General features: G+C 37.9%; 1 protein-coding gene and 1 long non-coding RNA gene across 5 annotated transcripts; one reads left to right on the plus strand and one right to left on the minus strand.

Moving 5' to 3' along the window:
• Window positions 1-1,857: 1,857 nt before the first annotated feature.
• LOC118174393 lies at window positions 1,858-24,304 on the minus strand. 2 transcript variants are annotated; one of them, XR_004754636.1, is made up of 5 exons: window positions 23,951-24,304; window positions 22,560-22,665; window positions 21,181-21,232; window positions 10,278-10,383; window positions 1,858-2,593 (listed from the first exon to the last, which is right to left on the minus strand). It is a non-coding gene; the product is annotated as an uncharacterized LOC118174393 (long non-coding RNA). The 2 variants fall into 2 exon arrangements; XR_004754635.1 differs by lacking the exon at window positions 23,951-24,304 and having other exon boundaries at window positions 22,560-23,053.
• Window positions 7,821-17,922, plus strand: LOC118174388 (parvalbumin, thymic CPV3). 3 transcript variants are annotated; one of them, XM_035339702.1, is made up of 5 exons: window positions 7,821-7,848; window positions 14,958-15,025; window positions 15,390-15,522; window positions 15,947-16,056; window positions 16,164-16,263. In XM_035339702.1, exons 2-5 carry the CDS (start codon window positions 14,965-14,967, stop codon window positions 16,190-16,192), a joined length of 333 nt encoding a protein of 110 aa, XP_035195593.1. In that variant the 5' UTR covers window positions 7,821-7,848; window positions 14,958-14,964; the 3' UTR covers window positions 16,193-16,263. The 3 variants fall into 3 exon arrangements, with proteins under 3 accessions (XP_035195593.1, XP_035195594.1, XP_035195592.1); XM_035339703.1 differs by lacking the exons at window positions 7,821-7,848; window positions 16,164-16,263 and adding exons at window positions 14,268-14,361; window positions 17,650-17,922; XM_035339701.1 differs by lacking the exon at window positions 7,821-7,848 and adding an exon at window positions 14,268-14,361 and having other exon boundaries at window positions 16,164-16,262.
• Window positions 24,305-24,346: the final 42 nt, after the last annotated feature.

Below are 24,346 nucleotides of genomic sequence, written 5' to 3' on the forward strand. Positions count from 1 at the left end.
CATTCAGTGCTGGCATTTCTATGAATTGCGAGATGATTATGTGAGGCAAGTGCAGCTCACTCATACCCAGGCATGTAAGAGAGCTTTCGGCAGATTTAAGATGTTAATGCAAAAGAGGAATTCTAGCAGTCAGATTCGCTGAAGCCTTGGCAGAATTATAATGAATATAAATCTTAATTCTATCCCCAGTGCCTTTGATGTTAAATCTGGGCTTAAATTATAGCTGCTGTTAAATAGAGCACTGAAATATTTTGCATAATGATGAGACTGGTGGTTCCTTTTACCTTATTCATTTTCCTATTTGCTGAAGAAACAAGCCAGAGCAATCCAGACCTGCAGCAGTATACAGATATAACACATACATTAGTTCTTCACACTGCTAATCATTAAAATATCATGTCATTAATTCACAAGCAGATGGCACACACAATACACTAACTGACAAGCCTGACATTTTATTCGTTGCACACCTGAAAGTCTCATGTGGAATGCAAGAAATGCGAGACTATCCTGTATTTGAGAGATGTTAAAAAACTGCACGTCAGTCCCTTCTGTTGCCACAAGCGGGGAAATAAGTACTTCTATGAATTAGGCAATTTTCATGTATATTGCAACTTTAAGTAAAACTTAGAGAACTTTGTTCATGAGAAAATCCATCCTTCTTAAAATAGTGACTCCTGATAACAAGATGAGTTTTAAATTTTACTAAAGCCATCCAGCCATTTCATTAAGAAATTACAATAAAACTCTAAGTCCTCAATTTCAAAAAAAGCTCATAGACTGTTCATCAAAAACAATGCTTAGTCCCTGGTAAGTTTTCTGTTGGCCCTAGGATGCACATTTTTTGAGCTGAACTAAATTAGAAGAGAATAAATTCCAACAAAAGGAAACAATTTATTTTGTGTGACAGACACATTAACAAATGAAAATAGTACCTCTCACCTTCCATTAAAAGACATACTTTTACCAAGTATGGCATTACACAGACACTTGTAAGTGCCAACAGCAATTGACTATATAGAAATTTGAAAAAACATCATTAACCTTTATTTTTCATCCCAGATGATGCACCCGAGGAACATACCAACCGTCGCTTAATGCCCAATGCTATGTTTCATAGCATTATGTCACAGAATAAAGCAAGCAGCAGACGTAAAAGGAAAGATCACATCATTCATTCACCAAACTACAGAAATTCATAAAACATCTGTAAAGTAAAGTTTTCTTGGAAGGTTCATCTAAATTAGTTTAAGTTCAGCCGGTGGTGGCCTTCAATTTTTTTTTTTTTTTTAGGGAATAGCAAGGAGCACTCTGTGGATGTCACACTGCCATAGCACTAGAGAAAACCTTTGTTGGCAGGATGTCTATATAGATGCCACGTTAAGTAGCAAAAAGACAAATGGTAGTCTCAGAATGTTACCACAACCAAGGCACAGGATCACGGAGTAATCTATGCCAGAAGAGGGTTCTGGTGGTCACTGGTGCAATCTGCTGACCACAGGGCCAACTAGGATCATACTGCTCTAGGATGAGTTTGAGTATCTTCAAACATGGAGGGTCTATAACCTCTCTGATCAATCTGATAAAGATTAAATCCTCAGCATCAAGCTTTTATGAATAAATTACACACATAAAACATTGAAGAGCACACAGTTTAAAGCCCATATTCTATTATAAATTGTTTATGCTACATCAAATCAGAAAGGATCTAACACCACCCTGTGTATCACACCGATAATCTGTGCTCAGTTTCTAGAGTAATTCCATCCTATTCAGTATAATACTGCCTCTTAATTCCCAGCATGAAGGAATTTTTGTTTATATGTTTTACCTTCACTTAAGACAATTAAATATCAACTCCAAACATGAGCAGCAGATCTGAGTCCCACTGAGCCCAATGACTGTGAGTTCTCAACCACACTTCAGCTGCATACATAGTCCCCTCATTACCCTGTAGGAACAGTTTCAACTCTAATACTCCCAATATCTCTTACAAAATAAAGACTTAATATGATCTCTTTAAGAGGGATATCAAAACATTTTGAATCAAAGAATTTTGATTGTCCTACACAAGTTCTTACAAGAAGGATGTGGTGGGTCAGGGTTTGGAAACCTATTGTCAAAACCCAACCTATTGCTCCAGACACTGAATGCGCTCTCTCTTAAAATAAAATTTGGTTTGTCCTGATAAAGAAAGGATAAAGAAGCAGAACCACACAGGAAAAAATAAAATCTCCTGATATTTAGTGGAAGCTGGCTACCTAATAACTTCATGTTGCCAGAGAATACTCCAAGTAATTTTACCACCACACTGTTCCTTTGGAAATACCAACCTAGAGCCATTTGTAAACTTCAGATTCAGTTTCAGCTCTCGAACTGTTCAAAATCTGGCATTCATTTTCTAACAAGAGGAGTAAGAGAGCACAGAAAGGACAAGGGGGTGTCAGCACATTCGTTACATGCACAGACTGGTAAAGCTTCTTCTTTGAGTTAGCTGCCAGCCCATGTGGAAAATCTTTGATGCAGCATCATCAGAGGCGCCTGGAGCCCTTCACCCAGCGTGGGCAGAGGGGGCCAAGGCTGGATTCATTTCCTGGAATGGGTTACCGAAATAGCTGCATCTTGATTAAATCCCTGAACAGACATGTACATAACATTTTTATGTTTAGTTGCTTGTATTTTTACAACATTATACTAAGTGGGTGCAGTGGAATCTGAACTTATTCAAAGTGTTCGTATTTTATGAAACTGAATCTCCACATTACTTTAGCTTGCAAGCACACACAGGAAACATTAGGTTGGTATGGACTTTCAGGAAAACTTTCTGTACAGAAGGCCTAAGGAGAAAACCATCAAACAGATGGGATATGGTTGCTCAATAACTTTTGATTTGCTTATCAACATGTCTTACACTCATGAAAACAAGAAAATCAGAGCTTGTGTGTATCAAGCTCCAGAAAACAAAATCAGATTACCACATTGGTCACAATATGAAAAGAAGGTGCTCCTAGCAATGGCTTCCCCTGCAGTTACAAAGACATCACTGACCCTACAGTTCAAAGGGAAATTTGTCAAATTAAAATAGGCAAATACCTGACTGAAAAGGAATTGCACTGGTTTCATCACACCTAGATGTTCATCAGCAGGTACTTCTCAGACACTAACTTCCTGCCCTAATTCCTGGGTTTCCACAACCAGCCTATCTCAGATTTGCAATGATCTCCCTGACAGACTGTATTATCTAGCCAGCATAAAAAATATATACAGTAAAACCTGGCTTTGTTAAGTAGGTGAAATAATCTGTTCTTCCTATCATTAAAGGAAGGTCTGGAATTATATCTGAGTTTTCGATTTAACTTTTTTATATAGCAGTCTTTCAGTTGGTTTGGTAAATTAGACTTTTTTCTTTTAAATATCAGTTCTTTCCTCTTCTGTTCCTTCCTTATGAATGCCTACCTGCGAACCCATTCTCATTCTGTTTTTTTTGTTCCCTCTCACCCAAAATAATCCTGGAGCTTTCATGGCTGCACGTAACTGTCTTTGGTGCCATCTACAGGCAAGCTCTAATCAACCACATAAACACTAAAAAAGTTGTATCAATAAATGCTTTGTAATCTTCTGAAAAGAACTGTTTCTTGAATGCTCAGAAATTCCAGCACAATTATTAGAGCTTCTCTGATCCCATGCCATATTCTCAATTATTTCCTAGGAATTTGACCCAAAGGCAAAGCTAGATTCCCAGACAGAAAGACTGGATCATTAAATTTATACATTCTCCAGTTCAGGATAAAAAGTCTTTAAAAATAACTTGCTCAGTTGATTTTATACAGTCCAGAAAGTTTTGCTTTCACAATGTTAAATTTATCGTATAGCATAGGTTTAGAATAATACAGTTAGCACTCCTTGCCCAAGTTCATCTCTTGAAGAAAAGATCCAAGAAAAACTAAGTGCAAGATGAGGCTTTGTCTATATTTTCATGTACATAACTGCTGGGAGAAAAGACAACAGCTTTATGTTACATGGACCAAGTGTTAGGATTTATTTTATGTGTAATGGCACTACTCAAAGACTATCTAAACCTACAACAATACTCTATGCATATCTATAAATACGTGGGCGTGTAATGTTCACCCAATGGCTTTTTACACCACTGTAATTTCAGCCTTTCTCAAGGCCACTGAGTTCCAACAGATTTCATGAGATCGCCAAGTGGAGGACCCAGCAAGACAAAAGTTACAGCTTGTGCTTGGCCAGTGTTCAAATCCTTATGGAAGTTTATCTTCTCAATACAGAAAAGAAGAACCAAATATTACTGATTCCATTGCTTACATCTTCACTTCTTACCTTTAACTGGTGTGTAGTGCTTTGTGCTGCTGAACGACTGAAAACCATCATTCTATAAATGGGCACATTTACTATTATGATTCAAAATGTGTACCATGTAGTGAATTAATACTGAGCAAAATGTCTTCAGTATTAAACTTTTATAGTCTAAAGTACATATTGCAGTAATTGGGTAACCAATCTTTATGTATGAGCTTATTAAAAATACCTTGGGCTGATTTATAATGGCAAGTTTTATCTATGTGAGATTCTACTTGCATGTCAGTTATTTTTACTACATTTGTATCATTGTAACATTATTTGAAGATTATTAAGGCAATTACAGGAGTAATACTTCATGGGCAATTAGTGTCAGGATTGAACACTTGGAAGTCAAGGTATACAATGAAGATGTCCATTTGCAGCTATCATTTAAGTAGAAAAAAAAAAGTTCATTCACAGCTCAAAAATCACTCACTAGATTATAAATAAGTGCAAGCGAGACGATTTACTTTGATGTCACTAAACCTTATATATTGTGTAAAACACCATGCACATTCCTTTGGGATATAAATATCAATCTGATTAGCCAGCAGGTCTTGTTAGCCACAGTAACTTATCCCCTAGGGTATCTGAGCTATCACGTGGCTCCAGAACTTCTGTAAAAGGTCAAGAGAGCTTAACTGAGATCTATATAAGTCATTATCTCTATCATCTGGAAAACAATCAAGTCAAGAGGACACAGCAGATCTTTTACCTTTAAGAGCTTTCTGTTCTTGGAGTGGGAAAAACTAAGCAGCAAGGTAAACTGAATCTTTCCTCCGGGAGCTTTTCAAGTCATCTCCAGATCCATGCAAAAAAAAAAGCATGGAAATAACCAAAGATTCCACAATGTCATGCAGTTCTATAAATACATTTGGTTTCATCCTCAGCTTGTGCACCTGAAGCCATAACTAGAGATAACACCAAGGCAGATGCACTGCGGATGGAATAGCCTGTTCCTGCAAGGCAGCTCCCTTGGTTTGCGCTGGGACCTATGTTACAAGTGTCCCACTAATCAAACCCGGCTGCCCACGAGGCAGCGTCAAAGGCTGACAGAGCAAGATCAATGTGAACTCTATCCAATGTTATTTTTCAGTTTCAGTAGCATGGCTCTTGCTGGTATCCTGACAGAAGGTGAAATTGGTGCTGGCCTACAGAGTTGCCAAGGTAAACTTTAACTTTTAAATTTGTTTTTTCAGTTTATATATCAAATTCATCTTTATGTGTTACAATTCAAGACCCTCTTCTTTTCCTACCCTTAGTCTCACTGAAGAAGGAAGTTTTTCCACTGAGTTCAAAAGAATTTCACAAAGAGCTTTTGAAATAGTCTGAAGGATTGAATCAGGCTTGGATTTTTACAGCTGTTACCAACAACTACCTCCAAACGCTTTCATTACTGAGGTATGTCTCACTTTTTTCCTCTCATCTTTAACAGACTTTTCCTGCAGAACTTCTCAGCCTGTGCCAGAGCTTTGACTGATGCTGAGCCCAAAACATTCCTGGCAGCAGGTGACAGGGATGGAGATGGTAGAATTGGAGTGGATGGTAAGACTCCCTTTATGGAATGGAGTAATACGTGCTGTTGGGACTTCCTAGTGACTAGCTCTAGGCAGCTGCCGTGCTCCATACAATGGCTGTTCCAGATCTGATTCTGAGGTGCTCAGTTCTGCTCTGTCATAGAAAGGATTTAACACAGGAGTGTGTTTGTATTTTGCCCTCAGCTCTAGGTAGTCAGTCCCTTTTTTCAGCTGCAGAGATTTCAGGACTGGAATCCAAACTTATATTTATAAACACTTAGTGTATAATTTCATTGCTTTATTATTGAACTATTGATACAATATGACACTTGTATGCAACATTTCTTATGTTTTAAATATCCGTTATTATGCATACACAATGTGCTACATTTAAGGAATGATTTTCAGATAAGAGATACAGAAAGTACTTTTCTGAAGATTCAGTTACAAAATATGGTGTCATTTTATTGTTCTTTTCTTTCTTTTTCAGAGTTTCAAGCCCTCATCAAATCTTAAGAGACACTCAAAATAAAGACCAACATCTGTGCCATGAACAATCTTTCCCATTGCAAGTACATTATTTATTTATACATTTTGTACCTTGAAAGGTCACGAACAATTATTGGTACGTGACTTCGTATTGCTAAAAAACGTATGAAGTAGCGCAAGCACTACTTACACAATTTTCCCCAGTGTTTTATGCAGAAGCTCATTATACCACTGGGAGACTGAATGGGAGTCCACTCTGTTCACCTGAATTTTGGTCTTTAAAGATCCTGGTAAAAATGTTAAGAGCAGGACAAATTAAAAGCATCTCTGTGGGCCATTTAATTTTCAACATTTGCATAATAGCTAGAAAATGCTGTAAAAAACTTGAATTAATAAAATTTTGGGGTATAAAAACTGATTATGCTAAATGGTGATCTTATACTTGCATATTCAAGAGATGTATTTAATAATCCAGAAGTTTTTGCGTCATTCTTTATGCAACTGATTTTGCTTCATAAACTAATTAAATGGCAGGACTTAGTGTTAATTAAACTGTTAATTTTAATGAAAGATCAAGTGGATCAAGATGAATCCAGATTATTGAAGCATAAATGCATTTAAAATTCTGCCAGGAATAACTCATCTTCATGTCCACCTGATGGCACTATTGCTCCACTTGAAAGAAGTTAAATCGGCATTCTGTTTGAATTAATTCAAGCCAGAACATTACTAGTATCCTGTTTGTTCACTTCTGTTTCTGACTCAGTTTTGCCAGATTAAATTATCCCTGAACACAGAACAATAAAAATTTTGTTTTCCAAAGGAGTGGACCCTGTCCCTCAGAATCTGGGAGCTGGATGGAGGTCAGAAGTAAGATCTGTAGTGCTGATTTGCACCAGGAGAATATTTTTGGTGGGCCCACTGAATCCCCTTTTGTGGCAAATCCTATGTGCAAGGCCCTTTCCTATCCCCCGTACTAGACAAGTTGGTCAGCAGATCACATATGAAGCATACCAGCTGTACTTACTAGCTAGTTACACACCATTGCTCTGAGAAACAAAGGAGCACAACATGGGTCCACCTGCACAGAGCCCAGAGTTCCTCTTTCAGTATGAGACTGGAAGGTCTGCACACACACAGCCAGAACAGAGATTCTGTATCTTTTAATCATATCAACAGAATTTACGCCACAATGAGTTCTTGTATGATCAAGGCAAAGAGTATTAATTGCTACCACAATTCTAAATTGCTTATTTTTCCACAGAAATCTTCTTGGAGGAAAAGTGTTTTCCAGCCCTCACAAGTGTAACTGCAGGCAAAGAGAGCTGCATTTTGGATACAGTAGCTAAAAAGCACTTTGAAAACTCAAGTCCCTGCCTCCATATTGACAAACTGGGGCATGTTGCCCCAAAGTAATCAATGTTCTGCTTTTCTCCGTCTCATAACTGAGCATAACACAATGTCCACACCTCACAAGGTAAGTAAATGCATAAATATTTGTGAAGAAGGGGTAGTAAAATGAAGGGCACCATAAAAAAAGCTTACTATGAAATTATTTTTTTTTTTCTTTACAGACAGATTGAAATAGCAAGAAGTAAACAAGGAATGATAAAAATGTAAAATTCTGGACAGTGCACATTAACTGAATTTCATCCAGTTTGTGCACTGACTACATTAGAGTTCTGGTTAAAAAGTAAGAGTTTGATGTCATTACAATTTTGCCATAATATATACACAGCTGTCAAATCAGATTACCTAATTACTATCAGTACTTACCTAGGCATTACAGTCTTTATGTTCTTTTTAGACTTACGTATACAATAAAAATAATTAGAATCCAAACACCCCTCTAAAAAACAAACAGACAAAATAAACCTACCTTTTACCATTTGGAAAGGAAAAGATTTGGAACTCTTTGAAAGGTCTTTCTTTGGGCATTAATCTTGCCAAAACCTGTCTGACTGTCTCAGATGGCATTTCTTGGAGCTATTTAAGAAGATGTTCTGGTACTTGTAGACCAAAATCTTAATTTCAAAATTATCTGCTAATGCTACAATGGTACTGATGCATGACATGCTTATGGTAAGACATTACAGAGAAGCAGGAGAATATTAATACAATGTTGGGGATCAATATCATGCTGGGGAAATTACAACACTACAAAAAATTAAAGCAAGCTACATGACTTTAATGAATACTCAGTAATTTGTTAATGCCTTATGGATTAGCCAACAGATATCTCTCCATTAACTTTAATGAATTTAATCAAGGTCCTAATTTTATAGAAAATTCCTGAACAGTGAAAAAAGAATTATCCGTCCAACAAATTCACATTTATTATTTCAGTGGCATCTCAGGAGAGTAATAAACTAATGAAATTCTGAGGAATTAGTAACTGCAGTCTGATTGCAAGGCTAAAAGCTGTCATTGCCAGAAAATGCTATGCATCTCATTTAATACTATGTTTTATATTTTCAGCATGTAACACGGGTCACCTGAGTTTCTTCAAGCACCGTACCAATTTAACTGCTAAGAGAGAGAAATGCACGGACAGCTCAGGCACCTCCTTTATTTAAGCACACTTTCTTCCACGCTGACTATTCTGCCAGCTCTATACAAATCTACAATAATTTCACCACTTATCATTCCATTAAGGACACTAAAAAATTAATGATGAGGTAGGCCTGATATCAGCTTCAGTGATCACTCCAGAATGTTAGGGTTTTAGAATTTTCCTGCTTTCAGCATTACCACTAAACATCAGTGGAGATCAGTGGAGAAAATGTTGTTTCTGTCTACCAGAATACTCACTCTTTCTTTTAGTTTCTTTCTTTCTCTTTCACTCCCTGTCTCTCACTCACACAGGCTGTCAGGTACTGTGGAAAGTCTTTATCTGCTTATCTTGTGCTTTAAGAAAGTTCTTCATATTGTGCCTATAAGGCCACAACTGGAAAGAACACTGCATGATCATAAACATGCATTCCCACTCAGCTCCCTTAAGTGAAGTGGAGTGATAAATTCTTAGGTCTGGACTACGGACCCATATTCAGCAGGTATTTCTATCCAACTCTTTCCACCAGTCTTTAAATATGCGGTCAACTTTTGTCAATGGAATTTTGTTCTGCTTCCCCTCTACTTAGAAGGGTATTTCTGTTCTACAAGTGACATTTGATGACTGCTTATGACAAGGTTAACTAATTTATAGGGTAGTTTTTACTTTATACGTTGTTAAGGGCTATACATCCTCATATACAACATCCATATATGATTGACTACTGCTGAAGTAAGTTGTAGAAATCCCACTGATATCAATAAAGAGAGGCAGTAAATACGGAAAGAGTTGGAAACACTTCAATGTTATTTGCTTTATTTTACGGTGGCTTTGTACACCATGGGTCATAGTGAAATACACCCACGTGTAAAAGGCCTTTGGTAACAGTATAGTACTGCTGTACGTATCTGTTACAGGCCACAAAAGGCAGCATCCAGATTCTTTGACAGTCTTTAACCTTAGGGCACAGTCACTTTTAAAATACGCAGAAAATCTGAACAATTTACACTTTCAAAGATCAGTCCATCTGATACTACCTACAATGCTGACAGCAGTCAAAAACATCTTAGACAATTATGTTCAGGGTCACAGTGAGAAAATAGTGTTATTGAGTCCCAGAAGCACTTGCAAGTGCATTTGAAGACAAGCACATAGCATATATAATGCTAGCAGAGTTCTTCCAGGAGAGCTTTTTAAGTGGAAACATGTTAAGATCAGAACCATCTCTATGAATTAGCTATGTTATTAATGTTAGCATGTTATCATTTTGAAATTTTCTCATTTACACACAATGGTAAGGACATAACTTGAACTGGGGAAAGCACTCACAACATTGCTCCTAACACAAGAAATACCTGTCTCTGTTTAGCTCCAGACCCACAGCACTGTGGGATGTATCCTGTAGCTTGGATTCAACAGTCCAAATCTCTGCTCAGTCTTCTGGGTGATATCCTCTGCTTGCTGCAAAGGAAAAAAAAGGCTTTGTCACTGAGGCTTCTGAGGCCTGGATTTCATCGTTCATTGTAATAATGTGAAGTACAAAATAAAACTCAGATACTAAACCATGTTCTTAAACCTCTCTGCTAAATGTGGTAAAGGCTATGGCCCAAGAGACCACTCAGATAGGATTCTGTATTTTTTTCTATACAATTAAAGCATGTACTTTGAGAGACAGCTTGAAGCGGCAAGATGTAACACACATCATTGCAGAGGCCCTTTCCATTGAGAGAAGCTATATTCACACCAAGATTGTCTGCCATCACCACTGAGACATCAGCATTCATGACCAACCACATAGGTTGATGACTATCTGTTTTAGTTACTTCCAAGCTCATTACAAAGGCAGACTGTTATCTAGGATCATGATACAACTGTTCTAGCCCTAACACTACCAGGGCTGAAAGATGGAATTGTTTGGGGTTTAGAACAGCTGCTACAGCATCTCTTTACACTACCGTAGTTGGTCTCAGGTTAACACCTCTCCTCTGATCTCATCTGAGACATCTCCTGACGTTACGTTGCATCTGCTTCAAGTCATGCCTTGGGTTGATTTACCAATTAACTGTACTTTATACCAAACAGAACAGAAAGAGTACAAGACTAGTCCACAACCTGTCAATTATTTACTGAAATACAACTTTCCTCTATGTATTAGTTAATGGTACTTGATTTTTTTTATTTTTTCTGTCAGATTTCACTGAAAACAAATTTATTCCAAGGTAAAAAGTAGAAGATTCCTACCAAGAACTTATCAATATGAACATTCTGTATTGTTCAGAACTACATCTTCAAGTTAAGTTCTAGAGATTTGAAATGAACAAACAAAAAAAGGAGATAATATTCCTGTAATGCATAATGCATGCAGAGACATCTCAGGAGGAAAACAACAGAAGTAAATTATGGATGTACATAAATATTAGGAAGAAAAACTCAACAGCACTTCCAAAACTACCTAGTAGAGCAAAAACAAACAAGCAAACAAAAACATCAAAATAAATATTTTTTCTTGTACTTTACAGGCACAAGTGCAACCATTCCTGGAAACTGCAATACTCACATTCTGTATCAGATTTTGCACTATTGTAAACTGCTCATTACCTAGCAGCTACACTTCTTGTGGAACAAGTATTTTTTTCTATAGCATTACACTGTCTGCACATAATCTTTTACAATTTTTCTTTTACAGTTCTTAGTTTTTGAGCCCCTACAGTGATTACAATCAACTAATTTAACACATATCCCAAAAGTAAGGAAAGCAGGCAGACAGTTTAGCTGTATGGTAGGTTATCTAGTTAAGATACCCCTTTATATAATATATCATCCCTGATTATTTCATTCTAATTGTAGTAGAGGGAAACCTGTACTTCAGATGCAGTGTCATTAATAAATAAATAAATACCAGTAACCCTAGATTCCTGCCTGTATCAATATACAGTGACATCAACTTGATTCTGAAATTCAGCTGTTTTAGGCTTTTGTAAATCATCTTTCAGGCAGGATTAGCATCACTTCCATTGTCAGCATTGAATTTCAAACATTACAATATCCCTGCATAAGCAATAATAATGAACCTAGTGTAGCAATTAGCTCACTTCTGTTTGACATCATCTTTTAATATAAAGTCATTCTGATTACTTTACTGTTGTTAAATGCTCTCTGCCACATGTAAAAACATTTCAGAACTCTGTGTGCCACAACAGAGCGTATAAGCTAACCCGAGGCCATTCTTTGAGCATTTGCTGCTTATACTTTAATACAATGCCTGAATAAGTTGCAGACATAGTTTGAACTTGAGTATTATTTAATTACCTTCATCTCATCATCTTCTTCCACATCATTGGCTTTTAATAATTAGTGAAGTATGACAAGTCAAAGATTTACACAAAGCTAGCAGCTCAGCAGTGTGTAGTAGCAAGCAAAAATAAAGGAAGGCTCCTATAAAGTCCAGCAGTGAAATTCTGCTCTCAGTAAAATCAATAGCATTACTACAGAGGTCAAAAAAACCTTTCCTGTAGAAACATCTTGGTTATAAAATATGTCAAAGGGAAGCTGTATGAAGACCTGTGAAATCTCATATTAACATGAGATGGACATAAAGGAGAAAATTCACAACGGAATGTAAAAATGTACATACAGTGATGGGAATTATTTCTGAGTGGTTCTGCAGAAAGCATGTATGCACTTCATTCCTACTGCAGATTATAACAGCATGCAAATCTTAGATAGGAAGCAATATCAACATACCGTACCAGACAAAGAGGAAGGAACATTAAATGAAAATATTAAAGAAAGAACATTAAATAGAAAGAACGTTAAGAGACCTGAGATCAGATCTTCAATATACACAAATAAGCATTGTTCATTTGGTTTTCTTCAGACAATTCTAATGCGCATCAGCCAATGATTCTTAGATTTAATAAGGAGGAGTCCTTCCAGGTCACTATAAACAGTTTTCATACTGAAAGAAACAGAAGAAAGCATTCTTCTTATGCAGCTGATATTTGGGATGCTTTATCGTCATGTCTGATTATTTGTGATTTATACCTTTTAATTTTGTACAAAAGAGATATCAAAAAAGGTAAAACTGTAATTAACTGATGTTTGCTTTCTCATGTTATTTGTAATTTATATTTCTCTATCCACTTTCACATAAACAGATGCTATGCCTGACTCTCCTCTCCCTGACATTAAATAAATGAGTAAAACTACCACATTCCATAAAGTTATACCAATGTGAAAAGAACCATCTTAGATGTATTACTCTATTTCACTGCTCAATTTATAATTTTTGCCACTATAAAAATAAAAAATAAAAAAAAAATCAGTGTTCTGGTATTAAGAGAACATTAATTTACATACCATAACAGACCATTATACAATAAACTAAACAAAATACGTGTGTTCTTTTATTGGACTTCATCCTAGAGTCTTGTCCACATAAATCCGCTTAATGAAATAGATTTTTTTTCTTAGAAGGAAAACCTCATTTCTGCTGTTCCATTTTTTTTTTCCTCCAAAATTAATAATCTTGAAAAACACACACACAAAAGTCCATTATTATATATCTGCAATTTTATTTTCTCATTAGGGAAACTGAGTATGTGTGTTGTAAACTGTACATACCTCTATCTCCACAATAGCAAAGTCTGATTCCTATGATTTCAAGTAAATCTATTATTGATTTAGTACAATTTAAAATAATTGAAATAAATTATTAAGTAGACCATACATAATCTTCCAAGGATACAGACAAGAAGATTAGTTTATTCAGCTTTGCTTAATTACTTGGTTGTGCTGTCAAGGAACGCACTGGTTTCTGTTCTAACCCGGACTAGGGATGGCTCTGTAATTTAGAAAATGGTCAGGACACATGAAATGAAGCCTACTGTAGAAAGATTCCCCTAAATTATGCCACACTTTCCCTCTACCCTAGTGACAAGTTATCTTTGTCAGAAGGACAAACTATCACCTCAAATCTTTCATCTCCAACTTCCTTTATGTGCTCCAAAGGACAGACAGACTTCAGGAAACCAACCTAGTTCAATTTCATAAGGCTTTGACTGCTGGAGTCAGCTTCCAGCAGCAACGGGAAGGTCCAGAGGTTAACTGAAAATATTTAGCACACATGGAGTTGGAAAGGCTATGTTTTGATGGCAGAGTCGTACTTAATTAATCCCAAGTGGATTTATTAAACACATTGTTCTTCTTGTCCATATTATCTTAGGATATAAATAGAAAGAAAAGTTTAATTAGTTAAGGAAGAAATTTGAGCTAGGTCTCAAATCAAACATTTGATCCATGAAACAGTAACCTAAGTAGTGGTTATTGTCACATTTTGAATCCTTTATAAGTCGGAGTGGCAAGCCACAGCCAACAACACTATTTTGCCTGGTATCTCCTCAGCTATATTTCGTTTACCTAGCTGAGAAAACTATAAAGGTGAGCAGCTGACTTGAGATGAGTTAAATGACATTACTGTGTAGAGCTGCACCAGTAGTAAGTACAGTAACCATTGCTCTAAGGTTTTAATTGCTGGAATTACATGTGGATGGACCTTCTGTAGATAAGTATGTTTTCTTTTTATTCTTCAGAGCTGTTGGGGGAGAAAACAGAAGCAAACATTCTTGACTTCAGTGTTTCCCACTGTCTATACTGTTATTGTATTGCCAAATGCCATGCATTCCAGTAAGAGTCATTGATAGATTAATGGTAATATTGAATGTACTATGATGTACTTAACCAGGATGCAGGTAATAGATTAAAAAAGACTTTAAAATTGTACATCAACTCACAATACTGTTTACGTGATCCATCTCATTAGAAAGTATTGTTTCAGCGGTACTGTTTTTAAAGAAGTAGCATACTAGATCTTCTAATTTGCCTAGGAACAGCAGCAATTTCAGTCTGATCAAATGGGTTCATCTAACTTTAGAAATCATTAGCCATATAGTATTCCTCAAAACATAGAAAAAACAATTTGCTGTAAGATGCAGTTGCATTTCATAAATCTGTTTGCAATTTATAATTTTGAACAGGTTTAAGATGAGCCTCACAGACATTCTAAGCCCTTCTGACATCGCTGCTGCTCTGCGGGACTGCCAAGGTGAGAAAACAAAACTCTAACAATCTATTATTTTGTGTAACACATGGCAAGTCTAATTCAAAAGCACACTGAACAAACACATACTCTCAGACTTCTGTAGTCTCTTTCCGTAGCAGCTGTCGCAGTATATTTGTTCATGAGATTTCTATTTGTGGGTGGTTTGAGATTGTTTGTAACCTATCGCCCTGTGATTTCTTGATGTTTACCAGGGTATGGTGTAATACAGCAAAATTTATTCTTTGTCAGCCTTCACCTACTGTTCATGATTAGAACAATTAAAATGTAACAAAGCTGCATCCTCAGACCATTTAGGAATAGTAAACATAGTGGTCTGGGGTTAATTTATTTATTAATTTATTTTCAGCTCCAGATTCCTTTAGTCCCAAAAAATTCTTTCAGATCAGTGGGATGTCTAAAAAGAGCAGCAGCCAACTCAAGGAGATCTTCCGGATTCTCGACAACGACCAAAGTGGCTTTATCGAGGAAGATGAGCTCAAGTAAGGATTTCTGTGTTACTTTGACTAGTAAGAGCCTATCCACAAATTACCACTTTTTTTCTTTCCAGAACTGTTCCATAAAAGGGTGCCTCAGGATATGCTAAAACCTTCAGCATAAACCCTTCAGCAGGTTGTGAATGGTGCATTTGAGTAGACAATCCCTACAGTCAAAGCCAAATTAGTAAATACCTGCCATTACTGCTTAGTGTAGAAAAAAATAACTCCCTGGGGCTGGATTTTGGTAATGGGCAAAATCCAAACGCATCAGGGCTGGACATACAAAGCAGAACTGTACATGAAGAAAATTTACCCTCCAGTGTTTGTGGCAGATAATTTATTTACAGATAGCTATCAGTGTGATAATATAGCCAACAAAAGAATTGTATGCTCTGAAAAATCATAATCAAAGGTGCTTTCCAACCAGGTATTTCCTTCAGAGGTTTGAGTGTGGAGCCCGAGTGTTAACTGCCTCAGAAACCAAGACTTTCTTGGCAGCTGCAGACCACGATGGGGATGGTAAAATTGGGGCTGAAGGTATTTATTTCTATATAGAACTAAGATCCTCAAGATGTGTTGTAAGTGATGCATGATTCTATTTTATATTGATGATTTTATATGATTTATATTGAATGTACCTCCAGTTAATTTGCTGAAACCCTCTCAGTACTGACCTGTGTGAGTGCAGAAATGGTCCCTGACCTTACCGCTTCATCTCTGCAACTCCTCATGCATGAGCAAGTCAAAAAGAAAAGAAAAAAAAAAAAAAAAAAGAACAAAAAAGAAAAACAACAACTACCCAGCTGCTCTAAGGAGCTTCCTCACTGCCACTCATAAATTTCCAGTTGCTTTGCAAGGAACAGCTCCCTGTTTCTCCTCCCACCTACTCTGATGTAAAGCATCACCAGGTCACTTGTGTTACATACATGTGAAACGAGGACAAAAGAACCAGCCCCGCACAGCAGAATCACCAGCACGTACAAAGGCTCTTTTACAGCAGTTATCTCCCTAAAGAAATTCTACTAGTATCAGTCAAATCACTCTCAATGTGCAGGAGCTAGCAGCATACAGTTGACTATTAGTTTTGCATAAGGAGAACAGCATGATCGAGTGTCACTACCCTGACACGAGATACCCCAGAAGGCTCTGTGCGTGCAGATGGAGGTTATTTACCTCCGGTGCCAGGCTACGCATCAGATAAGGAGCGGCTGTTTTAGGAAGCAGCAGATTGCATCCACCCCCTGGAAATGTCGGTGTGGTTTAATGGCTGCTCAGTGCAGAAACCTCACAATCTCCTGATTCCACCCTTCTGGGTCTCGTTTTGGACAGGAAGCACACAAAAAAGGCTTGGAGCCAACGGCAGCTTGTCCCACACGAGCAGCAAGCTGCCCAGCGAGCGTGAAAGGAGCTTAGGGAAGGGCACGCAGGGAATGTGCTGCCGTGAGGATTGCCCAGCGCACTGCGCTAGGGGCACAGGACTCTTCTGTTCCTTTCTTTGAAAGGAATTAAATCCAGTTCCTTAAGAAACATGCCAGAACAACCCCACATGATTTATGAAGCGATCTATATATTTAATAGTCTTTCTGGGACAGGATTGATCAGATGCTCTTAACTCACTGAAGACATTTAAAAAAACCTTCCTAATGCTGGTATCTTGTTGAACACCACAATACCACATGAAGCTTCACACATTTTAAGCTTTAACTTCTCATCTAAACCAACAATTCTCAACTGCGGAAGCCCTACAGACAGCTAGTAGGACACATGGACTCATGTTTAATCCTGCTTCAGGTCCGCTTACTCTGATTCCACATTGGCCATTCCATTAACTTTGCCCAGAATCATTATTAAGCAGAGAAGGCTAGAACTACCCTGGGCACTTACTATTCCTTATAAATGTCAGCAAATCACTGCTTCTCCATCTGCTGTTTGATTAATTAGATTTGTCTGCCTAAACAGGAAATTTAGGCAATGTCTCTCTTGCATGCAAGTTTCTTCCATTCTGATCATCTATCAGGTAACTGCTTTCTGCTTGTTTTGATTCTAAATCTCTTGATAAGCACTTAATCTTTTCTTCCTAATCCTTTTATTTTACTATTTCTACTGCAAATATTGTCTTATTTTTCACAGAATTCCAGGAAATGGTGCAATCTTAGAGGTTCAAAGAGACCAACAAGATAGAATCAGGATGAATCTGCAAGAAAAACTCCAAAACCTTGAAAATCGGCAGTCCCTTATGTATTTATCTTGACGGTGTCTGTTATTTGTTCACTGACTTAATAATATAATGAAACACTGATTAATGTTTTTTTTTCATTGTGTGGACCATTTACCATGTTCTAAACTGTACTTTACCAGACACTTCCCTTAAAAATATCCAATAAAAATTAATTACTTAATGCAGCTTGTCTGTTTTTTTTTGAACAATAAATGGAAACATATGAATTCTTAAACAGAAAGTGTTAATCTCTCAAAGATCTTGATCTTATCAGAGCCTCATGTATAGATCTGATTGAACTCAGTGGGAGTTCTCTCTACAATAGACTTTTTAAGCTTGAAGCCCTCAAAACCCTCAGTTCTTAGGCCAAGACTAGGGGCTCAGATATAGCTAGCAGGTAGGTGAGGAGTCATCTCTTGTTGACTTCAAAATGAAAAGCAGTATTTTTTATTTTTTGCCTAGGAAATGGTTTCTACATGAGAGTGTTGCAGTTTCAAGCTGTATTTTTTTTTACATTAACCAACCAAGAGAAGTTAAAAATCATATGCTTTCCTGTGGAAAGATTTTAAAAAAAAAAAAAAAAAAAAAAAGCCTCTGTGGACTTAAGTCTTCATATAAACTGTAAGGCTTTAAAAAATAGAGGGGAAGCAAAAGATGTGTTGTGGTATTTTTTTTTCATCTTTCTCAAAGGGAGGACTAAAAGTGTGGGGGAAAGCCTTGTAGAAATGCATGTTGAGAAAGCTCCAACGTATTCTAGCAGGTATTTCTGGGCTATGTTGCCTAACATAATAGTAATTAAGAAATTCCTCTTAGCCTCAAATGTGTTCATCACTGAAGCAAAAGCATTTAAATACACTGAATTTTTCTCGCTAGACAACAGCACAAACACAATCATGATTCATCCTTGAGTACTCGCCTCTAACGCCTTCTCTACAGCCAATTACTCTTCTGGGAGCCAAGTACTGAAGAACCAGCAAGAAACATTTACTGCTTTAAGCATGTATATATTACCCTACACCTCTTAACAGGTTTAAAATAGAATTTTTGTCCCATTTCAAAATGTTTAAATCACCTTAGTTTAGTTATTCATACACTGGGATACTCAGGACACACAAGAATTTAAAATGATTGTGACATTTTTCCTTTTATTGTGCAAAAATAATACTAACAAACTGCTAAAAATTTAACACCGAATTTAAATAATCTTTCTTAACATTAAGAAATGTTCTCACCTGGCAAAATTCACTAGAGTATCAAGGACTTAAAAAAGCTACTCAGATTTACACAAGATAAGGATCAGACCCATGGAGATTCTCATAGCATAAGATGGATGTCACAGGATATTCACAAGAAATAAAGTTTGTTCTTGGCAATGAAACCAGCCTGATGACAGAAGGGTCTTGGACTAGTTCACGTGTAAGTAACAAACCGTTCTCCATTTCACTGGCAATTAACTTTCCTGACCTTGACTAACCATATTACATTAAGCAGGAAAATGCATGTAAAACAAAGAAGTTTCCAGTTGCTGTTGCACTCTGAACTTTATCTCCTCTCAACATCTCAGCCTCTTCACCATGTTCCTACACAAAGAAACCCAGAGACAATGTACAAATTCTGTTACTCTCCACTAAGATGCAACGCATTGGTGGAGCCAGTCACTGGACAGGAGGCGGACAGAAGATTTATGTACTGCACTGACCCAAAAGAAGTTTTTCAGTGAAATTAGAACTCTCTCCATTTTCCAGAAAACAGAATATATTAAAGTCATCTGCATTAGAAGTTCCTGTAAAACATCTGAGCTACAAAACTTACTTAAGACCAATTAAGATGCCAAAGAACAAAAAGCACTTTCTGGCAACTACCCTGATATGTATCTTTTACCCAATTTGTATGTAAAGGTTTTATAATAAACTTGTGCATCGTTACTAGCTTGAAACATGCCTCAGTTGTTTACAGCTTATTATTCAATACAAGTTGTGTGCTGCAGTACCAAACAAGAAAGATACAAGTCACTTACTCTGAGCTATTTTGAGGTATCTCTAGCACGCCAAGTACTGCAGCTAAAGGAATCCTTCCACACATTTCCATCACACACACATAAAAAGTACCTTGAAAAAAAAAGCTCCAAAGTACAGCAGCTACTGCAGCAGATTACTGGTTTCTGTGGGAATTTGCATTTTAATTAAAGGGAAACTCTCTGACGTAGGCTGAAATACAAGAAACTTTTAAAGTAAAATCAACTTATCACTTCCCTGGGATCCCGCAGGTGCTAAATCATACTTTCAAATGCTGTTGGTCTTGTCTGTAAAACACATGAAAGTGATATCTCAAATTGCATTTTCTCACTGACAGAGATACCTTTCTGCTTCATGGCCTAAAACAAAATGTCATGGCTAAGCATCATTCTACAGCCATGGCACGCTGAATTCTGATTGCTTTCAAGCAGGGAGGGAGTTGTAACTGAAAGAGCTCCCGCACAGGGGCCTACTGACTGACAAAGAAGGAAAAATATATTTACCATATTGCAAGGACACAGTACGTTGCATCATTTGTCACATACTGGTGCACACTGAAGAACATGAGCAGCTAATTTCTACAATCATTGTAATAAATGAAATGGAAATAAGGACTAAGGACTGCCTTAATCAAGCATACTCAGTACGAAGATTTAATCAGAGACAGTATTCAGAAATCAGCAACAGCTAACAATCATGTTTACAGACTGAAATAAAATTTGCAACTAGTTACCAGAACTGCCACTTGTAAATTATATTCTAAAACTTTATTAGACACAACTATAAAAATACATTTTTAGAAAATACTTGGAAATACCAGAATACTTATGGAAATACCAGAATACTTATGATTCCAGCAAGAATACAGGTCTCCTTAGTTCCTTTGCATGTTCACATTATTTACCCCTTAATACTCTGTAACAATTATCCTGTCTGTGAACAGTTAAAATTAAATATAAAATATAAAAGAACAAACAGTGGGCTATTTAACCTCTCAGCATGAAAAAACAATACCATGCCTTAAATACATCAAACTATGACATAATTCCTCATGTAATTCTCTCTCTTTCAAGTCTTGCTGTGATAAGCAGGGACATAACTAACATATTACTGTTAATCATCTTCAGTGCTGAATTCCTTTTACCTGTCTAGCCCCTTCCTCATCCACTCTTCCCAGCTTTTCTTTCATGGGTACTACAGATTCAGTCTACTGACAATGCCTAAGCTTTCCTAACACATCAAACAAATCAAAACATTTAAATATCTCCAGTTTTTCACAAAAGTAGGGTTTTTATTGCTATTCAGTGACTCCATATTCTTAATTGTAACCAAAACTAGTATAAATTTACTACCTTCCACTATGGAATCTTGGATTCTGCAAAGCAGAATTAAACCATTATTAACCCTTATTAAACCATCTCTACTCACCGTGACACTCAAATAGCTGCTCGCATTCCTTGACATCACACTAAGAACAAATCTGGGGGAGATGAACAATGCTCTTCAGAACAGAGGCAGGACCCTTGCATCTCGCTGCAGTGTTACATTTTCACACAGAGCTACAAAGGCCTGGTACAGAATTAACAAAGCGTGCAGACTAGGGATACACAGGCATTGTGCTTTTTGCTGGATCACAGCACTATTTTGTAATTTATTTGTGAAACTAATCCCAAACTGCTGAGTCCACACATTTGTTAACACATTTAGACCACATACTGTCAATGGAACAGCTATTTGAGCTGTCAGCTGTATTTACTTACAGCTGTCAGCTCCAACACCCGGAGTGATTGATAGTATACCTTTTTGTTAAGTCTGCTACTATGCAGCTGATGGAAATGCTCAAAATAGTACCTAGAAACAGGCTCAACAAAACAAAACGTATGACTGTACAATGCTGAAGTTATTACTATTTCTTATTCCAACTTTTTTAAATATAAATTGGAAAGCACTAATAAAGTTCTTAATTATTTGTCTCTTGATGCTGGGGTTGTCCTCTGTCAAATTTCCAAAGTACTTATGCAGCAGTTTAATTTTATGTAATCAATGGCTAGGAATCACATTTCAAACTCAGGGAGACCTGATGCCACTTCGCAAATGCCAAGGTGTGGTGTTACTGCACATACAATTAAGCAGATGGGGTGAAATTGGAACCACAATTGAAGTTTCTTCCCACCCTGTTAATTTGTATATTAGAAATGTAATAATTTAAATTAATTGAATCTATTACCTCTTCCTCTTTGAAGATTCTCATATATACTTCCACAAAGAACAAAGTATCCACTGTCCAACCATACATGCCTCCACAGTTCATCCCTTGCAACAGTATTTGTATTACAGCAGTAAACAGGCATCCTAGTAATAGACCAGGATCTTAGTTAAGTCCCGAACAAACACACATCTAAAAAGATTACCCCAACCCAAACCAAAATCCACAGTCACTGTGGTTTTATAGTTTATTTGGTAAGAAATTAATAAACCTGACTATTTATACCACCAATTTCAAGGTTTTCCATGTTTTGCTAAAAGTGAGTGATACAAAGAAATTTAACTCTTCTGGCGTGCCATCCTGATCACCACTGTATAGCACGGACAGGGGGGAACCTTCGCTTTTTTTAACTGATATATTCAGTACTGACCGGATGTTCCCAGAAATTGTCTCACCTGTGCAACAACCTTTAAACTGACAGGGCATAACTCCAAATGGTTTATCTGAGAAAAGCACTGAAATTTAACTCACAGCTGTAGGGTAGGAAGCTAGGATTACTGTTTTGGATGCCTAATCCTGAGGCAGATGGCCTGACACTTACTCAACATGAACTCAGGGCAACCCTGTAGGCCTCATGGCACCAGCACCTTCCCGTTCCTGCCTTTTGTGCTAGCCAGGGGCAGGAGTCACTTTAACCTACGGTCTCTCTGAAAAACCAAAGTTAAACTACAGATCAGAATCTCGTGGCAGCTTTGGAAACACTTCCTACAGCCGTTTAAGACCTGGATAACAGTGACTGGGAGTGCCGTATGGTATCCCTCCAAGCAGTCCAGTTCACACAACACCAAGAGCTTCTTAGCTCTTAAGAGGTTTAGGTTAAACACCATGAGCACAGGCAGGAGAGGTCACACCCAAGGCAGTGTTGAGCTCCACACCCATGGAAAACAAACCTGCACACATGTACTACCTTCACGTGAATTCACATGCTCACACTCTGCCTTGAGCCAGCCTTACAGGCCTCATTCCGGCTGCTTGCCTGGCACACCAAACCTCACAGCCAGCCCAAGACCGCCATTTTGTGCCTCCGCTCCCTCACATGAGGTATACCCCACCATTTCGTGCCTCCGCTCCCTCAAAAGAGGCATACGCTGACATTTGTACCTCCCCTTCATTACAGAAGGTAGCCCTCACCATTTTGTGGCCCCCCCCCCCCTCACAGGAGGCATACTCTGCCATTTTGTGCCTCCCCTCCCTCACAGGATGCATACCCCGCCATTTTCTGCCTCCCCTTCCTCACAGTAGTTAGCCCTCACCATTTTGTGCCTCCTCTCCCTCACAGAAGGCAGGTGTCTCCCTCAGGCTAGGTACCAGGTGGGTTACAGACACAGCATCCCAGCTGGGATGCGAGACAGACCTTAAACGCTGACCCTGCCAGCCCTGGAGAAAATTGCGTTCCTTTCTCTCTCACTTAACACTGCTCACTTTTTGGGTACGGACTGATTAAATATTAAATTACTGCAGTCTTACATCATCTTTATTCTGCACTGGGCTCACTCAGCACCAAGTTGGTTTTTCAGGAATTAACTCACAAGGCTGATCAAACTATCTGGAATGACATGACTAGCACTGGAAGTACACAGAAACTAAAAGAGTAACAAGAGCAACCAAAATAATGATGAAGTGGAAAATGAAAAACCTAAGAGTGCAAGATGTGCAATTATATTTTTTACACCTTTTTTAGGTGGTTAAGTAGGCAATTATGTAACTTTGTTTTCAGATTCCCAAGCTTTATACTTGTAAGAGATGTATCACTGCTCTGCACCATCTATGTCTCTACTTATAAATTCACATTAAATTTTGATTAAATTGGAATTGAAAGACAACAGAAAAGCTTTTCAAGTGCTTCATGAGTTAAATGCAGCTATCTAATATGTGCCACACAAAAAATAACCAGAATAAATGCAATGCGTCCATTTCTGGAGAGAGGATTACCTGCACTATGTGACGCTGGGACGATATGTCCTTCAACATATTCAAAGTTGTGGATCTCATCTCTCAAACCTTGGTTTTTAACCCTAGAAATAAGGCGCTTCTACTTTTTCACCCACTGGGCATCTTTGAGCGGAAGGGCACTGAACCGCGCTGTGTTTTTTGTTCTTCAGAAATGGGCAGGTTTGGCCAAACGCTTGGTGATTTGGCACCGGCAAAACCAGCAGGAACCCCTGGGCTGCAGAGGGGCTGCTGGAGGTTCCAGCAGGGCTCGGGGATCACCTCTCGCTGAGGGGGACTCCCGCCCCGCTCCCCGACGCCCACTGCCCCACACCACTGAGGCCGTGCCGAGACAGGGCTGCCCAGCGCCGGCCACCTCTCTCTCCCCGCCGGCGGTGG

This window comes from Oxyura jamaicensis, chromosome 14, assembly GCF_011077185.1.
Source record: "Oxyura jamaicensis isolate SHBP4307 breed ruddy duck chromosome 14, BPBGC_Ojam_1.0, whole genome shotgun sequence".
Classification (NCBI taxonomy): Eukaryota; Metazoa; Chordata; class Aves; order Anseriformes; family Anatidae; genus Oxyura; species Oxyura jamaicensis.